Below are 25,784 nucleotides of genomic sequence, written 5' to 3' on the forward strand. Positions count from 1 at the left end.
TTTGGATGGTTAGTAGGTTGAGAGGCTTTATGAATTCATATAATGTAGAAAATAAGACTGGAAGATGAGTGTCTAACTGATTGGATTGTTTAAAGCTCCTAACACAATACATTCCCACCCTTAATTTCTACATACAAATTTCTTCACTTTATTTCTCTTTTTTAAGCATATGTGAATCCCCTTTTAGATTCATAAAAAAATCATTGTACTAAATTTGCTAATCATCCCATATTTTGTTCTTTGTCCTGATCATGAATTACAAAGTTTGATACAAAAAGGTATAACATGCAAACTCTCAGAGGCAAATAGATTCAAAAGTATATGGAAGCTTCCAACATTTATGAGAATACACGCTAAAATCAACCCTTTGTCCTTCACATGATCATTACCATAAGTAGTGTAGATATATTAAATAAATCCATCTAAAAAAATGTTGATAGATAGTCATTATAAAATGATTAAAACTTAATTTACTACATCTAGAAATATATTTATATTTCTCTGTATCTCTATTCATTTTTTAACTCACTTAAGTTTTTTAATTTTAATTTCTAAAATAAATGATTATTTATATCTCTAGAGTTAATAATTTTAGCAAATTTTTCATATAGTATTTATTAATTTTTTAAAAAATATACTCCATTTATAATTAATATTTAGATTTTTGCATGTAGATAGTTGTCAAATTTAACCAAAAAACGGTAAATGTTAACATTAACACACTCACACCATCCCTATTGTAGAATGCCTACCAGCGTTAATGATGCTATCACGTCATTAATGGGGACTATTGATCAACTTTAATTAAAAGTTAAAATATCAATAAATAACCACAATAATAACGAACGTAGCTATCCTCGCTACAAATTGCTCTATTGACTAAATTTTTAAAAAACAAAAATACAATGAAATTCTTTAAAAAATTCAGCGTTTGATCTTCATGCTCTGTATATTTTGTGATCGAAAACAACAATTTTTTCAAAAAACTTCATTGTGTTTTCGTGAATCTGAAAAAGAATCATGTTTGACTTTTTTTAATCTTTGGTGCATTTTCTCTACAGATTAGCCAGGGCCAATAATAAAGGAATTAGGGCTAATAGCAAGGTGTCGTGCATGCTAGCTTGCCATTGGGAGGTGCTTATTTTGCATCCTTACTGTTTATTGCTTTTCACCCTGCTCTTTTGATAGATAATTAAAATACTTTATATTATGTTAATATTAAAATGTTCTAAAGATTAGATAATTGCGTTGCTAACATATGAATGCAGACTGTCATGAGTATCACAACTTCATACCATGTAAACATTGTAAAGCACTTGCAATCAATAATATATGCACAATATGCTACTAATTGAAATGTACAGCATGGGTCTAATCTCAGGAATACTAAAATATAAATGCCTTATCTGCGATCTTAAATAATTGAACTACAATTACATGGAAGTACATATTGCTACATGAACACAGCTCTTAATTCTGTTTTGGAAACTCAGACACGTGCCTGATAACTGATTTTGCAAACTAGCTCTCATTACTATGCATTTGTTTTTTATGATAATCTCTCCAAATATAAGTTGCCCTTGAAATTTATAAGGGGCCTAATACCCTAGCGCACATGCAACACATAGTTTCGGAGAGATGGAACAGATCTAACCCACCAGATTTTCAGAAACAAAAGCCAGCATTCTTTTCAAATTATCGCATTGTAATATGGCATCCCACGTTTCAGGGGACATACGTCAAAATTGTTAGAATACTACAATGCTCACTTTGATTTCTCCTTCGTTTCAGGGGACAAATACGCCAAAATTGTTACAACAGTACAATGCTCACTTTGATTTCTCCCTCATTATATTTTGGCCATGGAATTTATGTCACATAACAACCACTATGAATCATGATTGAAACACAGCCACGTCATCTGAGACAACTGTGCACAACTACTTGGAAATTATTACAAATTGACAAGATGTTCCACCATGACAGTGCTAACAAGCAAAACAAAAGCCCATTTTATTTCAATGTTTTATTTTCAAGGGAAAATCTCTTATGCAGTAATTTGTTTACATTTCTCTTGCAGAATTCTTCTCGAGTACCCCCATTGTTACAAGTATTCTCGAGTACCCCCATTGTTACACTTATGCGGTAATTGTTTACATGTCTCATGCAGAATTCTTCTTACAAATATTCTCAAGTACCCCCATTGTTACACTTTTTGGCCTCTCAAGCGGTAATCCAAGAGCACGATCCCATATAAGCTGCAAATCATTATTCATGTTATAAACGTAGTAATTATTAATACCTCATAGTACATTGACATGAAATGTATACCCAAAGATACCTGAGATAAGGTGCCCAGAGCTCTGGAAACCCCAAAAAGGACTGTAAAGAACCTGCAAAAGACAAAACATGTCAGCCATTGTCAATTCAAATTGATCATAATTCATGGTTAACACCCCAGGATAGTTATCAAAAAAAATTCATGATTGAAATAAAGTCGTATTGTAAACTTGTGCATGGTATGTTAAAAAATTCAATAAACTAAACAATGACGACATAACAACTTTCAGCATAGAACTCATTTGCTGCAAAGATATGTATATGATGTAGTGATAGCTCTACTAGCTCCCAACATCCTCATCATGAAATCTAAATGAAAATCAGCAGATGATCATGACCTGTCCTCTGATAAGCCAAAGTGATTTAGCAACACCCCACTATGTGCATCGACATTAGGCCATGGATTCTTCACCTATAAAATTTCCAACAACCCATGAGCAATACATCTAAAATGTAGGCATGACCTCGACTTCAAACATAAATTCTATTTTCATTATAAAAAATCTGCATGTTTGGCAGCTGGCAAACAATATTTTATCAATAAACAGTTTCCACTCTTGCAAAATGTTTTTTATGGCATCAGAGGAGCATTTACATAATACAAAGATGTGATATATAAATTAAGATAACTAGTTCAAAATCCATTTTTCAAAAGTGCACCATTAATTTTCTCACTATAGATGTCCTCTGATAGCTGTAACAAGCAAGGAAACTTGAAAGAGTGCAGGTTTCAATGCATGTTATATATTAGGGCATTAAAATTTCCCAGTAGAAACACATATCCAATTGAAATTGGCATTCTGCACTGAGAATGGCATAACTTAATGATTGGCAGAATCCATCAAACAGGGAAACATCAAATGACAAACCTACTCATGAAGAACCTACCTTCCCTAGTTCTGTGAGAATTGGTGGAACAACCTCAAACAGTTTTGAAACCTGCATAATCGAATTTTGAACAATTAAAAAGAAATACATTAACTCATTCTTTAAAACAAGAAAGATAAATGATTTTTCCACATGCCAGTTCGAGACAAGGGAATAAAAATTAGTATTCAAGGGGTACAAAATTCTAACCAGCTTAAACAAGGGATCATCGGGCATGTGCTTTAATGCAAATTCCCTTTGACATGTATATCTTGGATCTGTTTTACGTAATACTCCATGACCAAAACCAGGAACAACCTGTAAACATAGTTCCAGGGTAATAATGAATAGTAATAACATAATAACAAAAACAATAAGCATACTCTAAAAATAATCTAGCACAGTCTTCAATGATAAGAATAACAAAAGCAAGATGCAACAGCCTACAACATAATGGTAATTTGTGAGCCTTTAATCTAGGAGGTCTTGGGTTCGAATCTACTCGAGCTTAACAATTAATAAAAATTAATTTCAACAAATAATAATAATTTATTAATTAATCTTGGCTTTGGCCCATTACCCATAAAAAAGAAAAGAAAAAAGAAAACAATATGATATAATGTCCGGTATATGAATAGCCACTTTCTCATTAAATGATGATGCCTAACTGGTCTTAAGGAATATTATTAAAACGGCCTGATAATGCAACTGCACTCCAGATCTGCCACAGAAATACAGACTGTAATCCTACCCATTTCAAATATATCATAAGCTTCATACCTGTCCACCTCTTAACGTCTTCCAAACATACTCCTTAAGTTGATCATTACTAACATCTGTACCAATTTCTGCAACAACAGATTTAATCCAGCGCAGGACTTCCTGCACCAGAATTGAAAATCATGAGCACCTCTAAGAAAATTGTCTGTTATAAATAGTGTAAGCCTGTGATAATCATATTTTTGTCTAAAAAGTATTATAAAAGAAAAGTCACTCGACAATCAAAGTCAAGTAGCACAAAAATATTCCCCCTAGGAGCTATATGACCTTCCGAGTTCACTAACCTCAATGAACAACCATAAATTAAATCAAAAAACCAATGAGCATGTAAACTACTACCATGAGGAATATTTAACTTACATGCCAACATAGTCCTCTTAGTCTAGTAGGACAAGATTTATCCTCTTCTTGAAATGAACATTATACTAAATATACTAAGTTTGTGTAAAACAACTATATTATGAGAAACCACTTCTATATATGAACTAAATTGAGACGGAAAGTGCAGCTTCAAATTTTGATTACTCAAATTTACAAACATAAAACTGTATACATATTTATGGGATCGTTTCTTAAGAAATAAATGTTCAATGTAATAATGATGTACTTCATGGAAATGATTGTTTAATGGGCAAGTGATGTAGCAAATCTTACTTTGAAAGGTAAATTCAATGGGCAAGTGATGCTTTTGAGGTCCCACAGGAGTCAAGGAAAGGTCTCAAAAAGTCCACCAATCAAGCCCCAGTACCATAGATAATAAACATTAGGTACTACCTATGAATGAAAATACTAGACAAGTTTAAACAGGTCTTACTAGCATTTGAACTCATTGTGAAAGATATATAAGACATGCACCTATTGTGACAAGAAGACACACCTAAAGATATAACTACCAAAACAGAGAAATGTAGAAAGCAGCCATAAGTGCCAATACCAAGCTTACTCAAGGCATTAATATGATAGTACTCAAGAATGAGGGCAAATGAATTTGATGGTGTATTCCCTAGAATTCTTCTGGACTTGCTACACGAGTCAGTGGCAAGTGGACTCGGCCAGAAATAGGACTCACAAGTTTGACAAGTTTTGGAGAATACTTGCAGTGTCCTCAAACTATGCATCAATGTATCAAATATTTTAGTACTTTGCAGTGGTCCAAGCCATTTTGTAATATTTTGCTACACTTGCCCAAAATTGCGGACTAAAGTTAAATCCTTATTTTTAGCCTTTAAGCTCTTAACTTTTTCCTTAGATCTCCAGTTTGTGTGATTCTTGTGGCATTTAAAAAGTATTGAAGAGCTTTATACAATCATCAAACACTTTCCAAATTCAGCCCCAAGTACATTTATTCAGTCAGCTACATATTTGTATTCCGTATGATTCATCTTGACACTTGGATGTATTTTGTTCTGATCAAAAGACTTCATTTCAGATCAATATGTATTGATTTATTATTCTATCATTTGAGCATAGCATTGTAAAATCATAGGTTAGATTATGCATGCCGAGCACACACTTAGAATAAGAGGGCATCGGGAGTTGAATCAGTAAAAAAGAAAACTTTTCACTTAATTCAAAACTTAATCATTACCATAACAACAATAATAGCAATTACTGCTATAACAGCAACCACACTCAACCAGAGAAACATAAATTGCGAAAAAAATCCCTGATTTTCGCATCATATAAAAAAATCCTTGCCCGAAACAATTTTTTCTCCTGAAGAGTAAAAAACTTCAATTTAATCAGCCAAAATTTTCAATAATTTTTGAAAGGTTTAGAGTACAAAAAGAAAAATTGCAAAACTCTCCTAGGAAATGCATTTACTATCCTCCACCAACTTGTCATGATATCCTAACCGTGCAAAATCATGATTTAAGTGGGCTTTTTGTTGATTTCTAGCACAAAACTAAGTGCTAGCATTGGGGCAAATCATAGGTAGGCGACCTTGAATGTGTTGAAGATTGTAGCTGCGATAGGAATCTTTATCTCTGGAAACATGGATACTATTACCGTTATTGTGACCAGCTGAAAAGGACACTTATGTTTAAATTGTAATATTAAATCTAATGACATGTGTCATTCGACATCCATTGAGGCATGGAAATTCGAAGAGTTGTAATTGTTTTTTTGTAATAAAGAATCATGTTTTGGGAAATTGGAGAGACCTTTGGTTGAAATGTGAAGCCTCTCCTTAAGTTATATACACTTGAACTTTTATGATCAATAAAATGATACTTTTTGTTGTGTAGCTGGATTTTTCCCTTCATTCTAGAAGGGTTTTCCCAGGATATTTCTGGTGTTTATTGTTTCAGTTTTGACTCCTTATTGCTGTTTACCATCATTGACTTCTGGGCTTACATTTTAGCATAGTATTGTTGTGAGGTTTTCACACATCGCCCCAAAATCTTGGGGACCCCCCTTTTAATCGCCTTTAGGGCCAATGGAGAAGGTTAGATGTATTTTTCACCCGGTTTCAACTTGATTTTCCAGAGCTATCAGTTCTATCCTTAGGCCGAATAAGTTCAAAATTGATTTCAACTTGGCAGGATAAGATTGTGAATTTTGTACTTAGACGATTTCTTTTGAAAATTTGGATTTAATTGTAAATTTGAATGATTTTCAAATAAGGAAATTTTTCGTTAGACTTAGGTTCTTGGAAAATCTTATTTTTTTTTGGTGAAATAGAATTTAATTTTGTAAGATGAAGTTAAATTGCAAAATCGATTTTTAATCTAGAGGCAATTTTATTTTTTGTCATAAAATTTTAATTATTTAACAAAATCGATTTAGAGGAAAATTGCAAAAATTGGCTTTAATAGATTAAATTTGCCTTGAAAGCTTTTGGTATTTAATGAAATTGGTAAATAAATATTAAGAAATGGCTTTTGGTTAGCCAAAATTCAACTTCAAGGATGTATTAATTAGCAAACCCTCATTAAATAGAAATTTTTAGCATCCCCAAGGCACCATTCAATTTCGTTTTGCAATTTGTGGTTAATTAGTAAATTAAAAGTGCAGTTTTCATTTTAGAAAATTAAAATTTTGGCAAAGTATTTAAAGTGGGCCACTAACTTAGCTTTAATTTTGGTTTTTTTTTCCCTCTATAGGACCAAGTCGGCCAGCCTGGGAGGAAGGTGAAAGCTGCTATAAAGGGAGTCCCCTCCCATTTCATTTTCATCAATTCATTTGCTCCTCATGCTTGGGCGAATTTGAAGCAAGGGCAGATTTCCAGACTTGGGCGAAATTGGTGGAAGGCAGTTTTTTGGCGATTTTTGGGCAATTTCTCCATTGCCATTGTTGGGCGATTTGTCTAAGGGCCAGATTTTTTGCGTTTTTGGGGATTTTTGCTCCACTTTGTGGGCTGCGATTTGTGCCCTAGGTGGCAGATTTTACAGATTTTGCTCCTTCTTTGCTTGGGCGAATTTTGTGGAAGGGCAAATTTTTTTTCATGCTTAGCCGAATTTTGTGGGAGCCGAATTTTGTGGGGGCCGAAATTTGTGGAAGACAAAATTCTGATTTTCTAGAGGGGCTGCAATTTTTATATCAGATTTGGGCAATTTTGTTGGGAGAAGAGATACATATGAAAGTTTGATTTTTGCATAGAAGGCAAGTGTTGGATAAGCTTAGAGGCTTTGTTTTCTAATTTGCAAAGGGATTTGTAATTCTTTGATGTCATATCCCGAGTTCCGAAAAGTTGCTGTAAGATTATTAGTTAAGGTGAAAGTCATCATCTAGAGTTGCAAGGAGTGCTTAAGCTAACATCCATTCTTTCGCTCTTTTCTAAGAATTGCACTACTTGGTTCTTCTTGCCTTTTGGTCCACCACTCTACCATCCCGTAATAGGGCGACGAGCATGGAGGATGATAGTGCAAGTAAGAATCCCAAGCGGGCAAACGCTAAGAAAGACAAAGAGGATATGACGCCCAAAACTTCCTTCTTCTCGAAAATGAAGAAAATAACCGATACTAATATCGCTACAGTGGACATGATACGGATGAGGGACAGACTAAAGGAAGGACAATCCCCCTTGGCAAAGAGGATATACAAGAGCGGAATTGTACATGCAGCAGCTTTTCCTCCTACTTTGCCTTTTCCGGAATTGATTATGGAGTGTGCATCCAGATTTGATCTAGACAGTAAATCCATCATTTTTGGCGAAGGGAAGAGAGTGTTGGCCAACATTGGCGAACAAGCAATTGAAGAGACATTTAATATTCCCCAGAGCAAGGGCATGACAGTTGTAATGGTGGATCAGGCGGCCAAATCATTTCAAGGTAACCAAGAGGCCTACTTCTCACATCTAAAGCGGAATTGGATACACGAAGGAAGGAAAGGAGTTAACAAATCAACAAGGCTTACAGTGGCAGATTTCAAGCCGGAATATGGCGATCTCATTGTTCTTCTCAGCCGGATCATGGGCCTAGCTCAAGCTATGCAATTCGAAAACTGGATGTACTTCTTCATTGATGAAATTGAAAAGGGAAAAGGAAAATTTGATTGGGCTAGGATCATAAGTGAAAATTTAGAGTTGCAACTTAGAACAGTTCAAAACCAAAGGCAATTCTACATGGGATCCTATCTGTTTTACTTAATTGCTAGATTGTATGAGAGTCCGGGACTTAGGGCCTTAGGAGAGATTGGTAATGGGCCGGGGCAATATTTGGTGCATGAATGCTATCCGCAGCTTCATTTGCACAATAACAAGGATTACAAGATGTTTTGCGATGCATTCGCCATGAAGACAGTAAGGGTATTACAAGGGGCGCCTGGTAAGAGACTTTCATCGGAAGCAGAAGCAAGGATTAAGAAGTTTGGGAGTTGGTTCATCCAATTCCCGCAATTCACATACATTAGAGTGGCAGGAAGTACAGTTTGTCCCAAGAGGCTTCCAAGATACCCGCCCGACAAGGTAGTTTTGATGGAATTGGCTAGGCAGCTTGAGCACTATGATAGAGTAATGAGGAATGAGGGGAAAACAGGCGTTTCCTTCTCAATTATAATTGGCAATGATAGTTGCCCAAATCGGGCCACCTTTGAGGCTGCGGAAAAGGAATTGGAGTGGTATCATCTAGGATGGTACAGAGCAAGGCAAGGATTCAACCCTGTTGGTCTTATCAAGGCATCTCATGGAAGCGAATTTAAGCATGTTCCCACTATAGAGGACTTTTGGGCCAATGCAAAGGATGATTTTCACGTGAGAAAGCTAGCTTTCTCGAGATTGTCGATGAACATGATGAGAGATATCAGATGGAGAGGCCTTGATATTCCCGATCAATTGGAGGATGATCGTAGTGTGTTGAGAGAAGACTATGAGACAGTAGTTGGAACAGAGTTGAATCCAGTGGATTGGGACGATCATCAGGATCCTTCCTTGGAGGTAGTCACAAGGACAGTAGATTTGCATACCGAGTCGTGGTATAATGCCAAGTTGAGAAAGCTACAAAGACAAAAGGTTCTCCTTACTTATGAGATGATGAAACCGAAGGAAGGTCTAGTAGAATCAATCGGACAGAAGGGTGAAGGAAGTGGCCGGCAATCGGAGACAGTTAGAAATAGCAAGAAGAGGGCTTTGGAGGTAGAGAAAAGCCAAGAACGTTCGGAACCTCCAGCCAAGAGACAGCGGGCAGCGCCGTCAAGGGAGAGTATAACTAAGGCTAGAAGCCAAGAGGTCAATTCGAGTGATAAAGGGGCCGCAGTGGAGGTGAGCTCTGATTCGGAATCAAGTGGCTACAGTGAAAGTACGGAGTACTCCCCTCTCTCGGAGAACCAGCAAGGAAATATGGCAGAAACTAGTAGAGAAGAAGATGGGCCGATTGATATTGAAGAGATAAGTCAGGCGTCTAAGGCCGTTGGTGATGCTTTGTTGGTCGAACCGAATCCGGATTTGGGGAGATGCACTGCACCACTATGGTTAAGGAAAATGCTTATGCCGAGAGGCGAGGTGGTAATGGCTCACGCAGTTGATGATATCCAAGGACTAATAGAAAAGGATGATAGCGAGAACCAAAAACAGATGGCAAATACGGTGGCAAGGGTAATCAGAAGCGACAGTGATAGTCACCGAAGGGTTCAGATTGCTATACCAACAGTCAATAAGGCAGCGGATGAGATTGCAGCCCAGGAGTACGAAATAGTAGAACATAATTTGGGAAGAAATACAGATGATATGGAATGTGAGGAGGTTCAGGAAGGCATAGCATCAATCAGAGAAAGATTGAGGAAGGCAAACGAAAAGATAGTAAAGTTGGAGGCCGAAAACAAATATTGGAGAGATTGCCAGCCAATCCAACAGTTGCATCAGGCAGCCCTTCCTCAAGACAGCGGGAGCAATTCAGAAGAGGTATCAGCTCAGTTACATGAAGTAAGGGGTTGGATCTATGATACAATTCAAGATGGGCGAAATTTCTTGCCCTCCTTCATCTCAACATTCCAGTCATTGGTGACTGTTAGAAACAAATTCAGATTATTTGAAGAGGAATGGAAGAATTTTCTTCCCATCAAGGATTTGGTTATTCCTAGGCTGCAGGCGTTCATTAGGCTACCGGAGGCATATTTGGAAAGAGCCCGGTTGGTTGATGAGAGAGGATTGAGCATAGTTGAATCTTGGTATGTCGCATTGACTACCAGATTCATAACACTTGAAGAAATTCATGATGAGATTGCACAACACGGCCCAAGCGTTGACACTTCCATTTCGACCATGATGAGCGACGTTGGGGTGGCGCTTGATTTTGAGGGTATTAGAGAGGAGGATGTCAGTGAGACAGGATTTGGATCGAGATTGGATGAGTTAGGAAAGGCTGCCGTCAAAAGGAAACATCTGAACACCCTTTCCTCACTCAATGTTTTTATTGGGTTTGCAAAGGAATATGAGAAGGATCACGAAAGGATACTACAAGCAGCAAACAGCGTGGCAAAGTCAGCAGAACTCCGAGCGAAGCACACACCTTGTCCTCCTATGGAAGAAGTTAACGAAAGGCTAGCTAAGTTCATCGCCTTAGCTAAAAGAACAAAAGAAAAAGGAAGAATTATATTAGAAGATCATCTTATGTAAGCCCAAGTGGCAACTTTCTCTTTCTTCTAGAATAAGACAAGTGTTTGTTTCTGATTGGCCACCATTTTGGTGCCTTCTCATTGGTTGCCACTTTTGCACTTTTTTCATTGGTCCATTGAGGTGGCATCTTCTCATTGGCCGATGGGGTGGCAACCCTAATTAGGGTTTTGGATCCAATCTGGATCGTCGATCTTGTTTTGATCTCTACCGTCCATTGTATTTTGGACCTCTATATAAGGCCATTGGCTCTCATTTGTAAAAGGGAGGGGGTTGGAGAAATTGTTGCGAAAATAATACCAAAGTGCTCTCTTTTTCATTGCATGTTGACTAAGAACATTGGGTGTTATTGCATGTTTTCTACTTCCACATAGTTAAATTTTCTTTTCAAGTTGAAGCAATTTCATTTCAAGTTGTTAGAGTAAGAGTAAAATAAAATGGATAGTTGCATGGTAGCTTTGGTAGATGTTTGATAGGGGTCAACACTAGGCCACTAGCATCCTAGCGGCTGGTTGGGAGGCTTTGTGTGGTGATCTAGTTTACTTTCCTTTGAAGCGTTGCATCTATGGAGGTAGGGCCGCTGGTTAGCCTTCATTAGATTCGATCCCCGTCCATCTGCTAACCTTCCATTCTTAGGAGTAGGAGTAGTTGAGTAGCCAAATTTCATGCTTAGAAGAGGTTAGTTAGAGAAGTAAACCAAAACATCGGCATTCTCACCTTCCATCGCCATTCACCCTACATTGCCATCATCGCGCCATCAACATCATCTAGCATTCACACCGAACCACCATCTCCATTTTCTCACCAAGATCCAAATTTTTCTCAAACAAGAAAACGTAAGGCCGCCTACGTGATTACCAGCAAATCACATTGATAAAACTGAGCGAGTATCCAACGGTGTAAGGAACATTGGAGTTATACTCATGTCCCATGAGAGATAACTTTTCAAGAGAGGAATTGTGTATTTGATATTCTGTATCAAGCATCCAATTACTAATATGTTATGTAGTGACACAAAACTCGCATCAACAAGTATGAGAGCCTAGTTTGATTTTACCTATAATGGAAGCCTGTTCATATTGGATAATATAGCTATGTTCAAGTCTCTTGTTTTTGGCATTACGTATGTTTGTTTTATGATTCGGTGTGGATCATCTTTGAAAATTCCTTTCAATATTAGTAGTGATTAAACAAATACTTTCCTTTTTCCTTTTCTGAAATTATCACGGTTTATATGTTTGGTTGCATTCCTTCGATTTTTTTGGACAATGTCAACTAGTCTATATCTTCGGCTAGTCAATGTCGTGTTTTTATTTTGTCTTATTTAACATATGCTCCTCATCATGTTTTCATGGTCGCCAACTCTGCAGTAGTCTCTTGGTAATGTTTTGTGGCATACTTCTTTAGAATCTGCTAGCCTTTTCTATTGTCAAGTGGTTTTTTTTTCACCATATCTTTAAATAAATTTGGGCATCGCGCCTTTGAGTGGTGGGGTGTCTGGAGTGTCATTATTTTCTCTTTTGCATGCGGCATCATCCAATTTTCTTGATCGGGACATCTGGATATTTTATTTTATATTCGTATGGTATATGACAAATGGATCTTATCTATCGTCATAATTGTCCACTCAGCATGTTGCATGGCAATAGGTATTAATGTTGTTTTGTAATCATCTCCTCCATCATCATATATTATTCTTACTCTCTTCAAGCTATTAAGTCTATTCACGCACTAAGCACAATTGTGCAATGTTAAACTCAATTGGCTTCTGGGAGTTACGACTTGAGAAATATTAAGGAAAGTCGATGTTTCTTAAAGCTGTCTTGCATGATTAATGCTCTCTATTGTGAAACGGGAGTCATACGATATAATGTTCTTTGTTGTATAATGCATGAGCTCCAATTTTCTTTAGAGGTTTCAATTCTTACTACTATTGTGTCGGAGGTCAGAGAAAGATGTTGACTCGATGTGGCTTCAGATGTTGATTATGGTTTTACCGCATATCATGTTCCTCCGTAATTGAGATGGTATATCCTTCCAAATAATATTATTCAACAGAAAACTCAATCCATAAGTTCAGGTGCTCCAATCCTTCTAAGCAGCGGAAGTTTGCAACAACCTCTTGCGCTCAAGCCCATTCAGGTTGACTCCAATAGAGAAATTAAGGATCTCATGTTTCAATTTATAGTGACTTGGACTACAGTTCTCGAGGATCATGTTAAGGTGGCCTTCACTTTGCATGCATACGTGGAAGATGAATGACAGAGAAGAGAGTGGAGGCAATAAAACAATTGATGCTCTTCAAATATTTCTAATGGCTACACTCATGCTGGCAGGAGCAAGGAACATGAAGTGTCTTTAATATTTTTTTATTCATAGCCCTAATAATTTCTTATAGTCTTCAGGTTTTGATCAGAATATATCATTCATAATAAGAAAGTTTGTCATATTATATGAGATTCATTATGTTTAGTTCAATTAAACAATATTGCTTTGTATAATTTGGAGATGTTTTCTTATCATAACAGTAAAGGAAAGGAAAAGAATCTAAAACATTACAATGGTAGAGAGGCAGAATTGCATGTAGTGCAACTATCACTACATTTGCTTGAGACATTTCGAATACCAATTGAGGACGGTTTTCCAAAATGTTGAGCATTCATCAATTACTAGGAGATAAATTTTATATGATTGATGCATCTAAATTGTTGTAATAGTAAAGTTTGAAAGTCCGGCTTTATCTCGATTTCATCATCTCTTATTGGGCTCAGATCTCCAAAGAGATAAGTAATTTATATTGATCATATTGTATGGTTTTTGATCTCTATTATAGTTGATGTTATGAGATTAATATTGGCTACAGGATGTAACAAGATATGGATTATAGCTCCAGGGAGAGATGTTGAACTTTAGAGGGAGATTTAAGCTTTAGAGGGAGGCTTCATAATTAAGAGGGAGTGTTTATGGAATCCTCATTATTTTCATATATGCTTACAATGATTGTGGTATTTGTAAAATTTGAGACTTAAATGGAACTAAGTCTTATTGCGTTATGCCTATTTCTATTCTTGTGTGAATAAATGAGATTGTAAGATCAGCTATGATAACTTTTTCACTATGCAATAGTGAACATCGCGTTGAGACATTCCATGATGGGAGTTGGATGTCATGTTGAGAGATTCCATGACAGTTCATGATTAAAGGCTTAGCTATGAGTCTTATGAATCTGTCATGTTGAGTGATTCCATGAATATGAGTAATTGTTACAGGATTTCATGTTCAGTGATTCCATGAATATGAGTAATTGTTACATGATTTCATGTTGAGTAATTCTATGAATATGAGTAATAGTTACAAGTTTTCATGTTGAGTGATTCCATGAATTTTATAGGATCTACATGATGAGATTTTATCATTAACATTTTGGTTGTAGTCTTGCATGATTGTTCAGCGAAAGATCTCTCTCTGGCTAAGAGGGAGTGATGAAGATTGTAGCTGTGATAGAGATCTTTATCCCTGAAAATATGGACGTTATTATCGTTATTGTCACCTTCAGTTGAAAAGGACACATTTAAATTGTAATATTAAATGTAATAACATGTGTCATTCGACATGCATTAAGGCATGGAAATTTGAAGAGTTGTAATTGTTTTTTGTAATAAAGAGTCACGTTTTGGGAAATTGGAGAGACCTTTGGTTGGTATGTGAAGTATCTCTCCTTAAGTTATATATATCACATCAAGCAATAGACATTGTACACTTGAACTTTTATGATCAATAAAATGATTTTTTTTGTTGTGTGGCTGGGTTTTTCCCTTCATTCTAGAAGGGTTTTCCTAGGATAATTCTGGTGTTTATCATTTCAATTTTGACTCCTTATTGCTGTTTACCATCATTGATTTATGTGCTTAAGTTTTAACAAAATGGATGTATATTTCTAATAGATGTCAAGGCCTTCAAAATAGAGGCATGTTAGGGTTGGGGATCTGGCTCGGTTGGCAAGAGCATAAGGTTGCAAGGTCCAATCTCCCCCCATTCCATGTAGTAGAGGATGTATTGCACCAATGTCACTAGTCATGTTAAAAAGTTTACCAAGTGCACTGCAATTTATAGGTGGGTTGCCACACCCAATTCTCACAGTCTAAAAATAATATAGACAATGTTCTTTCGTATGCTTCTATTTTTTATTTGAAGGACATTAACATGGAATGGTTTAGAGATATGTTGTTTCTTTCTCAGTATTCCACTACTGTCATTTTCCTTAGGCTCATAGCAATGCTTCCATGTTTATTAATCCAAAAAGACAATTTAGTGTAAATTTGCAGACAATATTGTAAATAATAAGCCTTCTTTCCATTTTTCTAACATATATGGATCATACGAGTAATTGCCAAAAGTAATCAATTTCTAGGAATGCTTGTGATCCTTATTATTCAAAGGGATATTAACATATTATTGTCAACAATAATACCAAGATGGCTGTGTAGATTACCAAAGTTAGGCTGGGACTAAATATCCTTTTCAGATGCTAATAAAGTATGATAATTTGGAGCTTCAATTTGACAATGGCCATCAAGGTATATTGATAAGTGAGTAGGGTAGTGACAATTGTATACTAGAGTTAGAAGCATAAGTATATACATAATAGTATATAGATATCTTGGAACTGGAAGCAAAATAGTTCCTATCAGAAAGACAAAATCAGCTCACAGTGCTGGAAAAACAAATTAAGTGAAGATCAAAATGAAGGATTGTTTTTCTGGTTATATTAAATTTCCTCTATATTTGACAGGATTAAAGATTTGTTGATTGGTGAAACTTATTGTTAAATGCATCCCCTGCAACTTTTAGGGGACTACATTCCATTTACACATCATAACATGGAGGTTCAAAGGGCCTGCAAGGAGTACAATAACAGTACATGAATTCTTTCAACATATAGCATGGTATCTTGTGCATATTAAATAGGTGTCAAACAAACCAATACATGCCTTGAAAGAAGACACGTCCTACCCTTGTGTGTTCATCTTAATCCCTCTTGAAGCAGGCCTCGTATATTTTTACTTTAACGACCTAGAAACTTCAGCACCAACTGTTCCATTGAAAGGGAATGTTCCTTGTGCTTTGATTGAAACCTAAGTTACTAGACTCTCTCCAGCAACCCTCAAAGTCTGGTTTGGTTCTGTACAAAGTCTAGTCCTTGTCAAATTCTCCCCAAATTTGCCTGCAAAGCTACAAATTTGCTGCAAATTTTATCAAAGGAACCCAGGCAGCAAAACCTGGGCTGAATTTGATCTCAAAACAATTTTTTAGACTTTTAAAAAGCATTTTTCCGCCCCTAATTTGGTCTATTCGATCCTCACAACCCTAAAGTGACCACTAAAAAGACCAAAAAATATGGTTTATATGTCATTTATGCATTTGTGAATGAAGATGATAAATTGCTTATGGATGAAATCCAAATTGCCAATTGTAGAGGAATTTCTTTAAAAAATATATGATATCTTTGAATCCAGGTCTAAAAAATTGAACCCCAACTTTTGATCTAGCCTAGTTAGAAATCCTCTAACCAATACAAAATAAAAATTCAGATAACTGCACTTTTCTTTTCCCAATTCCTTTCAACAAACTGTCCCCTTGATATGGAAATATGTTCCTTGATGTGACCAAACAAGTGTATCATGTTGTATGTATGGCTAAATGATGCAATTAATATCCTATTGCACTGAAACATAGGTATGGTGGTGTATTTTTCTATGTTGCTTTACTATTAGCAAAGTGATGTATGGACTTATTTGTTGTTGCATATATATGCACACAAATACATATTTTAAAAAAACTAATGTTTTTGTATGGGTGCACCCAAAATGAATCCGAACCCGCTTCCATACAAGAATCCAAACTGACAACTCAGATTGAAACTTATGCTTGTGATCTCCCAAATTCTCAACTCAAAGTCTATCAATGTTTTTTACTCCATCATCCACTTAAAATCAAGCAAAATTCACGTGAATAATATTAAGCTAAAATTGTGGCTCAAATCCTGATCTCTTCTTTTGTATTATTAGGTCTTTACTATCTAATGGAGAGATATTTAACACTTCATTTATTGTTTTACAAATCTTCTAAAATAGTTAACAATGAGAACATTTCTATTTCATTTATGGTCTTTTGGGATGTAAGATTTTGTTTCAAAAGGATTTTCTTTTACTCTACCTTGAGCTATTTGATTGAAAGCCTATCAAGATGAAAAATGCGATAGCTTCCTTTGTCATATCATTTCCCTTTTCACGCTCTTAATTTAGTTATTTTCAAACTGTTCTAGACATTACAAGTACTATTAAATCCCAAATATGAATTAGTTGATTCCCGTTTTGTAACTTATGATGTCTGCACAATGTTGTCGGGTAACTCAATGTTGTTAGTACTTGCTAGTTTGGTCACATGGTAGGTAGTTGGGGATGGTCACGACGATTGGTGCTTGCATCCCTCCAACCTTTATATATGTCATGTACTTACATCTAATGGATATGATTATGGTTGTTGGCATTGTCACGTTGTTGTTGAGTACTTTGTGTCATACATTGTAAAGCATTTGATAGAATTAATATAGAAGCAATTGTGCATTTTCTTGTGTTTTGTTACATTTTCGATTATTCTCGTATCCATAAAACTAGTTACCCTATGGAGCAAACATTTGGCACCATTGCCGATATAAATCTATGAATGATAGTGTGCTACATGGCAAAGGTAGCATAATGGGCCAACCAACAGAGGAGGGTATGAGCAACAGTCACGAAAGCAACAAATTATTTTATGGTGAAGGCCATTGATGGTGAACTTTGCATCCATTTAAACCCACGTACAAAGAGAAGTCGTCCAAGAAGAAGTTTCACATGGACTTTACTTGGTGTGAGCCTTACAGTAGATTGGTTAATGTGTTGTTTGCTCAAACTATTGGCACAAACCTTCCTTGCCTCACAAAAATCAAGAGAAGAAATGAATATAGAGAACTGCCGCCAAAAGATCTTGCAATGATATGAAGAAAACAACCAAAGGGAAAAGGCGAAACGTGACAAATCTTGAAGGAGGCAACACATCCTAAATGCTTGGGAGCAAAACTATAAATATCAAACCTTTTGTAAAAAGATAAGAACTGCACACAAAGGGATCAAACAGACAACTATGAGGTCATCCATAGGGTCTTACAATTAGAAGAACAAGCAAAGTGGAGGCAAAGGCTAAGGAGACTTGTTGAGGGAAGACCCAAAGGGGAAGGAGGGTAGCCCAAAGGGAATTAAGTGGGTGCCAAGGTAAGAGAATCATTCAAAGGTGAAGGGTACAAGAACAATGCCAAAGGAGGCAATCGTATGGAAGGAAATGAAGAAGAATTAACTAAAGATACAAGAAATTGGTTAAGGCATCTCACTATTTCTGGAAGCTTACAATTTTGGTAAGTTATTTGTTGGAGCTCAAAATGTTCTAATTTCTTCCTTGGAGGTTCACATTGGTTATATTAGCCTACCGGTAAAGTTCATTGCAAGATCAAGTCTAGTTTTGAAGAGGTTGAAAAATTTCAATATTGGTAGAAGGGTAAAAAGGCTTTGAACTCAGCTTTGAAGGCTTTAGAGGCTCTGAAAAGAGGTCAATCCTTGGCATGAGTGGTATTCTGCACTTAAGCCTATAGAGTACTGTGTGTCATTTCTTAAATGGGTTATTATAGTCAATCAGGTCAACTAGCGAAAAGTTATGATCTCTAAAAGTTTCACTACTTAAAATAGAAAAAATAAAATTCCTTCAAAACCTCATTTGAGTTCCAAAAGTTGTTGAGGCCTATTCAAATGTAATAAAATATGAATAATATCATCTTACAGATGGTCGGCCACAAAGTTTAGGGTTAAAATTTCTAAAACCTTCTTGGGTAGATAAAAATTGCCAATATAGTGAAGGCTCATAGGGTTATCTAGGGCAGTTCTGAGGATGTATATGGTGGCTCTAGCTTACAAAATATTGTAATGAAACCACCCATGTGATTGTGCATGTCATAGTTTCGAATATTGTAATTTCATTTCATTGGAGTTAATAGAAAGTAAGTTGTTCTTGCAATTTGTTGTTATTTCTCTATTTTGTTGTGCGTGTTTATGTTAATAAGGGGAGTACCCTTCCATCACATGTTAAAAAAGTAGTTCCCTCATCAAGAGGAGGAACCAAAACATGCAGTAATAAGGGGTTAAACTTATGTATCATAAGTTGTCCAGTATGGAAATAATTCCAATAAGAGAAAGGGATGGAAAATAGAACTCATATCCCAAGAATCAGTTATATAAGTGAAAAAGCTCGGTGAGGGCATTCTTAAAAATATTTAACTGAATAAGACAACAAAAAAGGTGCAAGATATATTCTTGGGAAGCCTATGCTCTAAAGAAGGATTTTTTCTGAGTTCATTATTGTAAGGGGAATAGATGGTTTCTATTTTTCAGTCATGGCTATTGTACAAGGAATAGGCTTTAAACTGTTTTGGCTTTTTATCAAAGGAATGGAGGAACTTGTATTTAAATTGTGTATATATGAGGTCTTTCGACTGCATACCTGCCTTTGTGTGTCATCAGTTATTTCATTGAAGTCTTCCCTATTTCATGTATTTACATGCATGTTCATTCTCAAAAGCTCTAAATTATGGGCGGTTCATTAATCTATAAAGAAATCATTGGTACTTTCCTTCATTATTTGTTGCAGGTAGTGAGGAGGAGTAAACATCATCTCATTTATCTTTGTCCCTTTTGTTCATAAATTTGTAAATCTTATCTGCAACATAGCTTTGTGCAAATGTTAGTTATCCTTTCTTGCTTTCTTGTTAAAAGCATGTCCAAAAATCAAATTATATCATAACAGTGAGTTGTATCTCTAAAATTCAAAGGAAGATCATCTATTTAACGGAGATCTATCCAACTGTTGGTTTCATTTTTTACTTTAAATTAGGGTCATCTATGTCATATTTGAAGTCATTTTAGAAAGGCAAAAATCTGAGCCAACAATTACAAATGTCTAGTAACATGGATTCATTCAACACCATTATGGTCATCACTTGCTCAGTTTGATTCTTCCTTTCTATAACTCCATTTTGTTGTGTAGTCTTTGAAGTTGAGTAATGTCTCTTGATTCCAAGATGCTCACAAAAGTCAAATTTATTTGATGTAAACTCACCTCCTAAATTCTATCTTAAGCACTTATTCTTTATACTAGTTTCATTCTCAATCAACACTTTGTAAACTTAAAAAATTTCAATGACTCAATTTTTTATTTCAATAAAGTAACCCATACCATTCTAGAGTAATCAACCTTTCACATTGCAAACTATTTGCTCATGTAGGCCCATAGAGATTTGTAGAAACATGTTTTAGCAGCCTTATCGTTGAATATGTTGGAATCATTTGTTGTTACACCAAAAGTTCAAACTACCAATGCCCAATACAAACACCAGATTGAATCCAACTCATGGGAGGCACATAAACCATGTCACAAGTCTCCAAAGAGGTGCTAACCACCAAGTCAACAATCTCCCCCTCAACATCAACTAAGCCTTTGAAACCCACTGAAGGGAGATTCAAAACAGTGACCTAAGGCTCTGATACCAATCCTAAGAATCATTTGTTGTTGCATCAAAAGCTTGCACTATCCATGCCCGATACAAACACTAGATTTAAATCGGCCCACAAGAGGGGGTTAAGCCATGTCACAAATCTCCAAGGATGTATTGACCACCAAGTCAACTAAATACACTTTTTTATTGAAGCTTGCTCTTGTTTGTTTCCCATACTAACATTGCTTCCAAAGAGTGTTTGAAAGTTTAGTAATATTTGGCATATCTCTTACAACTTGCTTGTTGTTGATCTTCACAACATTATTAAAATTCATTGTCCAATTTTCTATGGCATAACCAGCTTTCATCTGTTTGTGCCATAAAACATTTCTCTCTTGGTCTCACTAAGATCATACAATTTATTTGTTGTTCTACTTGCTTTTGCAACAAGTTTTCGTGTACTTGCCTTCCTGAACTCACGTCCTCGAGCATAAAATGTGAACTTGTATCCATGATCACACATTTGATCAACAATAAGAAGATTGTGCTTCTTTCCTTCAATATACATAACATTCTTTTGTTTGTCTTACCATTTAAGGCTAAGAATACCTTAAACAACTATCTGTTGTGAGGTTTTCACATCATCTCCCCAAAAAAAATTGAGGACCCCCTTTTTCGGGCAGGCCTTGGCAGTTTTCGTGGGTGTTGGAAATTTTTCGATTGCCTTAGCAAGATATGGAGTTGTCCAAAGGTTTTCTAATTGACGATTTTTACACCTTGGATGCCTTTGGGCCAGGAAGGGATTTGGTTTTTTTTTCACCCGGTGCGGAACTTGATTTTCCAAAACATATAATTTTGTCCTTGGGCCAAATAGAATTCAATGACAATATTTTTTTCAATGGTTAAAATGATATCTGGTAGGATAAATTTGCAAATTTTGCACTTAGATGGACTTTTTTAAAAATTTGAAATAATTGTATAAGCTTGAGCATTTTCAAAATGAATTTGTTAGATTTAGTCGTTTTGGAAAATCTTGAATTTTTCGATGAAAAGGAAATTTTTTGATAGTGAAATTGAAATTGGAGTTTGAATTTTGATTGCTAGGAAAAGGATTTATTTTGGTTAAAATTTTGAAATTGCATTGCAAGATTGAAAGTGGACTAAATTGCAAAATTAGATTAATTTGGTTGAAATTTTGCCAAGAGGATTTTAGAAATGTTAAAGGAAATTGGTAATTTAGAATTGAAAATTGATTTTAGCTTGCTAGATTCGATTTTAATGATATTTTAATTACCAAATCATTGTTAAATGAAAATTTTGACATCTCCTAGGTTTACCTTGTTTCTATTTTGTAATTTTTGATCAAAACTATTTTGATTGCTAGGAAAAGGATTTATTTTGGTTAAAATTTTGAAATTGCATTGCAAAATTGAAAGTGGACTAAATTGCAAAATCGCATTAATTTGGTTGAAATTTTGCCTAAAGGATTTTAGAAATGTTAAAGGAAATTGGTAATTTGCAATCGAAAATTGATTTTAGCTTGCTATTTTCGATTTTAATGATATTTTAATTACCAAATCATTGTTAAATGAAAATTTTGATATCTCCTAGGTATACCTTGTTTCTATTTTGTAATTTTTTATCAAAACTAGCAATTAAATGGGCCAATTGCACTATAGGGCTAAGTAATTTTAATGTTGCATTTAAATCTGAGCCATTAATTAAGGGATTAACTTAATTTTCTTTTCACTCTAGGTAGGTCGGCCCACTTGGAAAGGCAAAAAGTTTGGTATAAGAGGGGCTTTCCCCCTCTTGTTTCTTCATTCATTCTTTCCACCTCCTTTTGCAAGTTGGAGCGATTTTCTTCTAGGGAGCGAATTTCCAACTAAGGCGATTTTTGGGTCTGATTTTGCCATTGATTGGCAGTGATTTTTTCCTCCTTGGTTGGGCGATTTCTGCCTTAGGGCGATTTGGAGGAGCAGATCTGAATTTTGGCAAGTTGGGCAATTTCTACCCTAGAGATTTCTTCTTCTAGCTATGGCGATTCTATCCGATGAAGAGGCAAAGCAATTTAAGGTTTGAATTTTGGCAATTTTTAGTGAATTTGGAGAACCGAAATTCTGATTTAGAGCAGATTTTTCTGCCCTAGGGCAGCGATTTCTTTCATTTTGGGTGATTTTGGCAAGAAGGTCAAAATTCAATGGCATGAGCAGATTTTAGCAAGGTTGGTGAATTCTGATTTTTGCTAGGGCATCATTATTTGCGAGCATTCAAATTTCCAAGATCTGATTTGAATGTGAAAAGGCCCCACTATTGGTAATGGCAGATTTAAGGTAAAATTCCATTCATTTTTACAGGTGAAGATTGGTTTTAAAGGCGGATTTTATTCCTTGTTCTTGCTTGGTTCGTTTCCCTTATCTTCTTGCATTTTTCATCCACCACTTCATCATTTCCATTGATAGGCTAAAGTTGGGAGATATAAATGTAGATTTCATGATAGGACACTTCGAGAGGCAGAAATAAGCCAGACAACCCTAGGATTGAAGATAGTTCATCCTAAGGTAACGAAGAGGACGAAATAAGTGGTAGTCCTACCCCTAGGATTAAAGTTTGGAGATTGATAAGTGTAGAGATAGGACTTGGCGAGGCAGAGATAAGCTAAATTCTATCAATAGAAAGAAGGTTGGAGATTGATAAGTGTAGTCCATATCATTTAGAACGAAGGGACAGAAATAAGTGTTTAGGATGGTAGATGTTAGTGGAATCAAGAACCCAAAGGAAACGAATACCAAAAAGGATAAGGAAGACATGATGCCTAAGACCACCTTCTTCTTGAAAGTGAGACGAATAAGTGATACCAATATCAGTACAGTCAACATGGTACATCTGAAGGACAGATTGAAGGAAGGACATTCCCCCATGGCAAAGAGCAGAATTGTACACGCGACAGCTTTCCCTCCTGCCTTGCCTTGTCTGGAATTGGTAATGGAATATCCATCCTAGTTTGATATTGTGACCAAGTCCATCATTTTTGATGAAGGGAAAAGAGTGTTAGCGAACATCAGCGGACAAGTGATCGAAGAAGTATTCAATATCCCCCATCATAAAAGCATGACAATGGTAATGCTAGATCAGGCAGCAAAGTTATTTCAGGATAATCAAGAGAACTACTTCATTCATCTAAAGTAGAATTGGTTACACAAAGCCAAGAGGGGAGTTACCAAATCATCAAAGCTCACCAAGTCAGATTTCAAGCCGGAGTATGGTGATCTAATTGTGCTTCTCAGTCGAATCATGGGCGTGGCTCAAGGTATGCAATTCGAGAACTACATGTACTACTTTATTGATGAAATTGAAAATGGAAAGAGAAAATTTGATTGGGCTAGAATTATAAGTGAAAATCTAGGGTTGCAACTTAGGACAGTGCAAAATCAAAAGCAATTCTATATGGGATCCTCTCTTTTCTATCTGATTGTGAGGCTATATGAAAATCTTGGATTTAAGGCCTTAGAGTGATTGGTAATGGGTCAAGGCAATGTTTGGTGCATGAGTGCTATCCACAGCTTCATTTGCACAACACCAAAGATTATAAGATATTTTATGACGCCTTTGCCATGAGGACGGTAAGGATATTACAAGGGACACCTGCTAGAAGGCTATCATTGGAAACAGAAGAAAAAGTTAATATTTATGGGAGTTGGTTCATCCAATTTTCGCAATTCACATATATTAGAGTGGCAGGAAGTACAGTTTGTCCCAAAAGACTTCCAAGGTACCCACTTGACAAGATAATTTTGATGGCCTTGGCTAGGCAACTTGAGCATTATGACAAAATGATGAAACTTAAAGGTGAGACAAGGATTACCTTCTCATTTGGAATAGGCAATGATACTTGCCCCAATCCAGTCGCCTTTGTAGCTGTGAAGAAAGAGTTAGAATGGTATCATCTAGGATGGTATAGAGCAAGACAAGGATTCGATCCTAATGGTCTTATCAAGGCATCTCATGGAGGCACGTTCAAACATATTCCTACTATAGAAGATTTTTGGGCCAATGCATAGGATAACTTTCATGTGAAAAAGCTAGCTTTCTCAAGATTGTCAGTGGGCATGATGAGGGAAATCAGATGGAGAGGCCTTGATATTCCCAATCAACTGGAAGATGATGAAAATGTACTAAGAGAAGATTATGATATAGTGGATGGAACGGAGTTGAATCCAATGGATTGGGATGATCATCAAGATCCTTCCTTAGAGGTCGTTAGAAGGACAGTTGATCTACACACTGAGTCATAGTACAATGAGAAGTAAAGGCAATTACAAAGTCAAAAGGTATGCCTTACTTATGAAAAGATGAAACCAGAGGAAGAAGATCTAACAGAGTTAGTTGGATAAAAAGGTAGAGGCAGTAGCCAACAACCAAGAGCAGTTAAGAGCAAGAAGAGAAATTTGGAGGTTGAGAAAAGTAAAGAACATCAAGAACCTCTAGCAAAGAAACAGAATGCAGCACTACCAAGGGAGAGCATTTTTGAGGCTAGAAGCCAAGAGATTAATACAAGTGGATAGGGGGTTGCATTAGAGGTGAGCTCTGATTCGGAATCAAATGGTTACAGTAACAGTACCAAGTGCTCTCTCTCTCGGAGAACCAACATGGAGATGATGTGACACTCACTAGTGAAGAAGAGGATAGGCCACTTGATATTGAGGAAATAAGCCAGGCACCCAAGGCTGTTGGTGATGCTTTGCTAGTCGAACTAAATCCAAATTTGGGGAGATGCATTGCACCACTATGGTTAAGGCAAATGCTTATGCCAAGAGGCGAGGTAGTGATTGTTTGAACAGTTGAAGATATTCAAGGGTTAGTAGACAAGGAAGATAGCGAGAAACAAAAATAAATTGCAAAAATGGTGGCAAAGGTAATCCGGAGTGATGATGATGGTCACTGAAAAGTTCAAATTGTTTTACCAAAGCTTACCAAGGCACTAGATGAGATTGTAGCCCAAGAGTATGAAATAGTAGAGCATAACTTGGGAAGAATCAAGGATGACATGGAGTGTAAGGAGATCCAAGAAGGCATGGTTTCAATAAGGGAAAGATTGAGGAAGGCAAACGAGAGGATTGTAAAGTTGGACACCGAAAACAAATATTGGAGAGATTTTCAGCCTAT

The 25,784-nt window shown here is 36.1% G+C and overlaps 1 protein-coding gene across 2 annotated transcripts in view; it reads right to left on the bottom strand.

The window, feature by feature from the left end:
* Positions 1-1,662: 1,662 nt before the first annotated feature.
* LOC149537139 (citrate synthase, mitochondrial-like) overlaps positions 1,663-25,784 on the bottom strand; it is a 241,296-nt gene continuing 217,174 nt past the window's right edge. For both annotated transcript variants that reach the window (XM_089807234.1, XM_089807233.1), the window contains 6 exons: positions 3,988-4,089; positions 3,418-3,525; positions 3,229-3,279; positions 2,679-2,752; positions 2,342-2,393; positions 1,663-2,258 (listed from right to left, as the gene is read on the bottom strand). In XM_089807234.1, coding sequence (XP_089663360.1) covers positions 2,163-2,258; positions 2,342-2,393; positions 2,679-2,752; positions 3,229-3,279; positions 3,418-3,525; positions 3,988-4,089 — 483 coding nt within the window. In that variant the 3' untranslated portion in view covers positions 1,663-2,162. The remainder of the gene's footprint in view (positions 2,259-2,341; positions 2,394-2,678; positions 2,753-3,228; positions 3,280-3,417; positions 3,526-3,987; positions 4,090-25,784) is intronic.

This window comes from Cupressus sempervirens, chromosome 10 (genome assembly GCF_028749045.1).
Source record: "Cupressus sempervirens isolate cs-2001-9-10 chromosome 10, ASM2874904v1, whole genome shotgun sequence".
Taxonomy (NCBI): domain Eukaryota; kingdom Viridiplantae; phylum Streptophyta; class Pinopsida; order Cupressales; family Cupressaceae; genus Cupressus; species Cupressus sempervirens.